Source organism: Melopsittacus undulatus, chromosome 1 (assembly GCF_012275295.1).
Source record: "Melopsittacus undulatus isolate bMelUnd1 chromosome 1, bMelUnd1.mat.Z, whole genome shotgun sequence".
Lineage (NCBI taxonomy): Eukaryota > Metazoa > Chordata > Aves > Psittaciformes > Psittaculidae > Melopsittacus > Melopsittacus undulatus.
In genome coordinates, this window is record NC_047527.1 from 54,004,390 (window position 1) to 54,011,798 (window position 7,409).

Here is a 7,409-nt window from a genome sequence, read left to right on the forward strand (position 1 = left end):
GGGGTTTTGCAGAAAGCTAGAGGAGAGGAGAATGTCTGGCAATTCTCTGACTCTTTTCAGCTGTCCATCTTGCAGTGCTTGCACATTTTGATGCCCAGTTTTATATGAAATCACCTGCCCTGCACAGTGTCACAGCAAGTAAGTGCTGGGGCTGAAAACAGTCATGTGGCCTCCTGCTTGTTTCCAGGCTCGGTGTACGTGCCAGCAGCCCTCACTTTCTGTGCAGGGGGACAATGCCAATCACTATTCCCTTTGCTAGTTAGTGGGATTTTCTGAGGTTGTCTTTATCTGTGAGATGCTGCTGGCTGTTGCCTTGAATGTTTATTTTGTGTATCAATCCACTCCATGTTTAAGCATACAGGCTGGGTTTCTTTATCCTGCATTCCTCCAAGGGCTTCGGCAGTGGTCAGCTGGCAAGAGAGAATGAACTAAAAAGCAGATCTTATCCTTAAATAAGATCCCTGCTGTGCCAGGTAGGAGGTTTGCCTCACCCCAGGACTGGTGTCATGGCCCTGCTGAGGAAACATAAAGAAGTTTCCCTGTCTGGTCACAGTTATTCATGTAATTAAGGTTTCCTCCAAAGCTGGAGCTGAAGGAGGACTCTGGTCTACGTTTTGCAGGTGCAAGCAGTTATCAGGCACACACAGCTCCTCTTGGAGACAGATGGCTCAATCCAGTATCACTTGAGTGAAATCATAGAATCATTTAGGTTGGAAAAGACCTTTAAGATCATAAAGTCTGACCATTAACATAGCTCTGCCAAATCCATCACCTGCGGAACCAACTGGTCTCACAGTGTGAAGCAGTATCAGAGACCAGAACCAAAAAGTTCATTCATCCTGCCCTTCTGGTACAGACTATGTGGGAGTATTTGAGAGAGCAAATTGAATCATTAGAATTAAGAATTTTAAAGTCATGATGCTTTTACAAGTATTGTTAGGATTTACAGCTGTTGCTGTAACAATTAAGAAAGAAGTAATTATCTGTGTTCATACTTCAGGGATTTCCATTCACCATTTTAACTTTCTGGATTCCAAGGAAAATGTCAGACTGTGCTGCATTAACATAGGACTTAGCAAAGAAAAACCCTGCTTCAAACCTGTGAAGCAGGTGACTGTATCCAGTTTGGAAGGAGGGTCCGATAGAACCAAATTATGGGAAAAACCAGGGTGAAACTCCTTTATCTATTCTCAGTAGTTAATAAAAACACATCAAGGGCGAGGTCCCTCCCTGCCATGACTCACTGGCATTATAGAAGGAGGCCACCTACGAAGCAGGTAGGGAGAGGAGGGGGGGTAGACATTGCAATTGGATAAAACACTGTGGGCTACAGCATCCCTTTGCACCACAGATGCTGGGGCAGAAGTGTTTGGGCTGGGGCCAGCACCCACCAGCCATGAGACAGCCCCTGGGGCTCAGGTGTGGGACCAAAACGCAGCCAAAAAGCTTTTCCCCCTTTCCCCGCGGGCACCACAAGGTCTGGCAGGGAGCATCTCCTTCATGAACAGTGCTCATGCGTCTTTCTTCTGGGTTTGTGTTTGGTTTTTCAGCATAAAGAAACAAGGGGATGTAATCATTTGAACAGTTGCTTTAAACTCTTAGGCTGTTTGAAATTGAAGGTGAGGTTTTTCTGCTCCGAGGAGTGGCCTGAACAACTTGCGTGTGCCTTGGGTAATGAAGGCCATGCAAGGACCCAGCGGGGAGGGTGAGGTGGATGAAAGCTGAGTAGAAACAGCGATTTCCAGTTTTATAGGGTCATAGAATCACAGAATGGCTTGGGCTGGAAGGAACAGACCTTAAAGATCGTATTGTTCCAACGCCCCTGCCACGGGCAGGGACACCCTCCACTAGACCAGGTTGCTCAAAGCCCCATCCAACCTGGCCTTGAATACTGACAGGGATGGGGCAGCCACAGCTTCTCTGTGCAACCTGTTCCTGTATCTCACCACCTTCACATAAAAGAACTTCTTCATAATATCCAATCTAAATCCACTGTCTTTGAGTTTAAAGCCCTTGTCCTGTCAGTGGATGCCCTTGTAAGAAGTCCTCCTCCAGTTCCTCACAGACCCCCATTTAGACACTGGAAGCTGCTCTAAGGTTTCTCTGGAGCCTTCTGTTCAAGCTGAACAAGCTCAACTCCCAGCCTTTCTTTGTAGGAGAGGCCAGGCCCAAAAGGCTGAGGTTTCAGAGGTGGGGGGGACAGAGGGTACAGGGGAGAGCTCTGATGTCCTTATCCAGGTGCAAGGAAGATAAGGTGTGTATTTTCTACCTATGTCTTTCTTTGCTTTGCTTTTTACATTTCTTTTAAGTCTCTTCATTTGCAGTCTTTTCCTCATCCCACTTTTACATTTTCAGACATGATTCAGAGAAATCTGGTTTCATTCATTTATAAGCTTTATCGCCCTTTTTATCATGGTAGCAGGATTGTGTGTAGATATGTGTGAAAATCACTGCCATGGTGCTGCCCCCATATTAAGCCTCTACCTGGCTGTAGGCACTGGCAAATTTAAAGCATGTAATTAGAAGAATTTTGTAAGGGAGTTAAATATAAACGTATTTCCAACAACTGTTGGTGCACAGTGGCATGAGTATGAGGAGGGCAAAATACATCAGCTTCTGATTTCAGGATTGGTGTGCAGCATTGGGTTTTAGCAATATCCCAGGGGATATTACGATTTCCCTCTGAATGGGTGCTAAGTAAGACTCCTGTTCAAAATGAATCTTTAGTAGGGGTGAAAATACTGCATTTACCTTAAGATGGGAGAATCACAGTGCTGTTGGGACCAGAAAAAACCTTACTGGTTTGAAAATGCAACCTTTGGCATGCCTTACATATAACCATATGTCTCCAGTACATTGTGGGCAACTTACGGCATTAGTGGAGTCAGTGCATGACAAACACAAGCAAACACTTAGTGAAAGAACATTTAGTTTACTGAAATACAAGAAAAAGATGGAACATGGGGTCAGTAGAGTGATGTGCTCCCTACTGCCCACATCTGGGTGGCACTGAGGGCCTTCAGACATGGCCCCTCGCTGTCAGCATGTAACATTTATCCCTAGAAAGAGCTCATCAGAGTGAGAGTCTGATCCTCCTCTTGCATCCTTGCAGTGTGTAACTGCATGTTAACAGTTTCAGCATTTTGCCACCATTGCAGCAGCCTATCGTTCATGCTTCAAATATGGTCTGAACAACCTACCCATCAGTTGAATACACTATTGAATTAACATTTTGCATGAGGGTAAGCTGTGAACTAGGTGTTCAATGTAGCTTGGTAAGGAGAAAATTATTGTTACTATATATATGGAACACCCCCTGTTGAATTAGTGAATATCTAATGCTGCTGAGGTTGCCTGGAAAAACCTGTAATTTCTTGTGGATCTAGTAATGTAAATCATGGCTTCTGAATGTCTGTAGTTTTGCATATGTGTAGCTGCAGGTATTTAAAAGGTCAATCCTATATGTAAAATAAACCACTGTATTAAAAATACATAGCATAGCCAGAGAGAGAAAAAACACTGTCTTTTGTTGTTCAGTCAGTAAAATTTATAAAATCAGGAAAAGTATTTATAAATATTATTAACTCAAGAACTGACCTTCTACTTTCATATAACGCTCCTTATATGTCCTTCAAGTTAATGATCTAGAATGGATTTATATCTATCAGTCCTATAGTAACACAAGATAACCATGGGTGAAGTGATGCTGGAGACTTAAGTTAGCACCATACAAGAGTGTGCAGCAGCCTTGCGGATTTTCATGGTCTGTTTTTTACTGGATTTATGTGTGGTTTATTATTTTGTGGGAATCAGATCACTCTGGTGGTAATTCCAGCGTGTTCTGGTCTCGGGAATGGTACCAAGTCTTAATGGGTACTCAAAGTGAAGGTAATGTCAGGGACCTTCAGCTTCCAGAAGTGGAAGGATGCTGTTCTCTGCCACTCCTGGTTTTCAGTTTTGTGTTGCTGCTTTAAAAACCGGAGCACAGAATTTGCCACATGATGACACCAAAAAAAGGAATTCCTGAGACAGCTGCATGGCAGACTGCAGTGCTGCTGGCAGCAGCACACATCAGCTGCACAGTGATGTGCAAATGGGAACAGCTTGTGCGGATGATGACAGTGTCAGTGGCTCTTACAAAGTACTAATGCACTGACCCTGCAGTAGCACCCTGAACCTTCTTTAGTCTTCATTTCATATTTGTGACTCACATTGGACCAGACCACAGACTTTCCTGCTTTTTGTTTATTTTATAATTTGTATATAGAGTTTTCCAGGTTTCTTTGTACTCCATAAATGTATAGGAACTTCTCATGGCACGGCACCTGACCCTTTCTTTTCCCTTCATTTTTTCCACAGAGGATAAGCACGGCAAGTGGAGACGGCCGGCATTACTGCTACCCCCACTTTACATGTGCAGTGGACACAGAAAATATCCGCAGGGTGTTCAACGACTGTCGAGACATCATTCAAAGGATGCATCTCCGCCAGTACGAACTCTTGTGAGGGGGCTCACCGTGGAACCTGTGGTTTTAAATTCTTTGCTCCTTACTCTTTCTCTTGATACTACCCCACACAGGGTGGAGGAATATACTATAGAAATGTCAGTCTCTTCACTTTGTTTACTTTAATTATTTAACCTTAAAGCTGATTTGAAGCAAGTTTGGGTTGGTTTTCCTTCATGCTTTTTGGGACTATTTTTGTGCTTTATTTTGACATGCCACTTCTTCGTCATTCCACTAAGCCCTTCGGCTACCTCTGTTCCCTTAGGTTTTGTGTTTTTAACTGAACGTGACCTGCTAAATTTTTTCCAGCAGGTTAACATCAGTGCAAACTGGTATGTCAGCTGGATGACACTAAAGTCATAGCTTATCCCTCTGTGTGGGTTTCCTTTTTAACATGACATTGAAGAGTACTTGATGGGTGAAAAAAAAAGATTAATGCACTTTGTATCAGGTTATTAAATACTGTTGAGGAAGTAGACACACAATGTAGCAGCACCACAATATTTATTACTCTGTCACAGTTTTTAGCATTTCTGAGTTGCAGGTCAACTGATAAAGTGACCTCCTCTTTTAAGCCGTTACTGGCGCAGGAAGTAGAGTAGATAATGAGAGGAAAAGTGAAGACAAAGCAATTTTTCTGGGGTTTTGGAGCTAAGTGTCTCTGCACACCTCAGGCATTTGAATTACAGCTACTTTTCAGCCTGTTGCATCTAGGCAGAAACTTTACCACCCTCACTTATGTTATTTGTGCTGTCCACAAATGATCCTTTTAGTTCAGATCATTCTTGGACAACAGTCCTCTCCCTATATATATTTTTTTGTTTTACTGCTGGTTTATTATATTGTACAGACTGTAAAATGTAATATTATTTTGTACAACTTTATTGAAGAAAAATACTTGTAGAAGATCTTTGTGCCTTGATTATGGCTGTACCTGTAAAATGAGCTAAGATGTAAGTATGTTTTTGATTGCGCTGTACAGCTTGATGTCAACCTTACCTGCAGCAGTGACTGGAGGTAAGAACTTTATCTGTAGAGTTTAGGGGTTTTTTTCTGGTTTATATAAAAATGCTCTTTAGTATAAAAATTATAAATTATGCAAATTAACCACTTACCTTTCCAAGTAAGGTATTACAGTCACCGGATGTTGCAGCAAACATGCCTTTCTCTTTTGAAGTCTCAGCTTTAAAACATTGGAATTCATTCGAGTGTCCAAATTGCAACCTGGTGTTGTTTTAATGGGAACTAAGGATTTCAGTTTCTTCTTTTTTTCCTTTCAATTTAGAAAATATGTTTGGTAATTCTTTGGTCATTCATAGAACTTCACAATTGCACAGACCGATTGTGAATGTGTAAAGCACCATTATATAGAGCTCTTCAATCTTTGTACCAACAGCGGCTTTCATTGTGCAAGTAAATAGCAAGAAAGAAGAAAAAAAACCTAAAAACAGGTGTATAAACCCTTGTGTCTGGCCTAAGAGAATTACAAGATGACATTTTTATTTCTCTTTTAATAAAGAGACACATTAGAAAATTGTTTTATTTTAAATATTGTAGAATCAAAATGTGTGACTATTTCTCAAACTTGAATAATTTATGCAAATGACATTCTCAAAACAAGTTGTGGTACAGTACAATATATAAAAGCAAGAATTGCTGTAGCAATAAGGCATGTCCTTTTTAGTAACTATAACACTGCTTTATATTTTATACATAGGTGTTTTATGTCTGTGACTATATACTTTTCCTGTGTCCAAGATAACCTGTACAAATGTCTAAAATTACAGTTGCAATAACAGAAACCTAGAGAAGTGTTAGACTACATTACTTTATAGAATGTTTTACCACACTTCAGACCATTCCCCCCCTTTGTTTTAAATTTAGGGAGAGATTAAGAGCTAACAACAAACATGTGACCCACATTGGCATATAAATCAGCAGGTTTGATTAACTTCTTAGTATAAGCATTGTTATTAGTTATAAACCCCAATCGGTCACCTTTTCAAATTCAGAGTACAAGTGAATTGAGAACTTGTTTCTACTGGATGCTAAACAATCCCATTTCAGATGCTATGACCATTTCCTCTTCCCAGAAATGTGTATACTTTGCTATCTGTACACTCAATTTAGTCATCAGATAATTTCCAGAAAGCGACAGGCTGGGTGGAATAAGCTAATAACAAATAAAATTCCCAAAAGCAAAGATTTTCTCGCTTCCCGTGCCAAAGAAAGTAATAGAGTGACTAACAAAAACTAGTCTTGTCTTTAAAAGAGGCCCTGATCCAGGAGTTCAGGTCAGAGCTCCCAGCCTCTGCAGGAATGCCAGCAGGAACACTGGTCCTGGTGTGAAACAGTCCCTCTGGTTCTTCTAGGGCGGGTGGGGAGAAGCAGTAGGTTTGTCATATCTTCCCTCACAGCCAGCATGTGAAGATGCTGACCTCCGCCTCCCCGCCGAGGGGCTAGTGCAGTTCAAATTGTGACTCTACAATAAAGTGAAAAGAACTTGGCAGCCCAGCAGGAATCCAAAATATGGTGCATTCCTATCCCTATTTGTCCATAGACTGAGGGCCAAGGCATAGGACAATGTTACTGCAGCTGTATTTGACCTTCCTTCTTGCAGAAGATCGGCAGCAGGAGGGCCCCTCACCACACAGATCTCTGGGATGCAATAGGGCCCTCTTTTTCTAAGCTCATCATAGCACATCTTTTTAAAAAGAGCAGCTTGAGGTGTCACCCTATTTTTTTTTAAGCAGGTTTCAAGTGTGTCTCAGCAAACTGGATCCATGAGCTTCTTCCTGTTGTTGTCTGGTAGACGATAACTGCAAATTGTAGTCAGCTAACAACTCAATGTGTCAGGAACTGGAAGATTTCTTGTCCCAAACCCCAGTCCCTTACATACAACAT

At 41.6% G+C, this 7,409-nt stretch overlaps 1 protein-coding gene across 2 annotated transcripts in view; it reads left to right on the forward strand.

Annotated features, from left to right (window-relative positions):
• Positions 1-6,311, forward strand: part of GNAL (G protein subunit alpha L) — a 194,604-nt gene extending 188,293 nt beyond the window's left edge. For both annotated transcript variants that reach the window (XM_034063706.1, XM_005153471.3), the window contains exon 12: positions 4,360-6,311. In XM_034063706.1, coding sequence (XP_033919597.1) covers positions 4,360-4,506 — 147 coding nt within the window. In that variant the 3' untranslated portion in view covers positions 4,507-6,311. The remainder of the gene's footprint in view (positions 1-4,359) is intronic.
• The last annotated feature ends 1,098 nt before the right edge of the window (positions 6,312-7,409 follow it).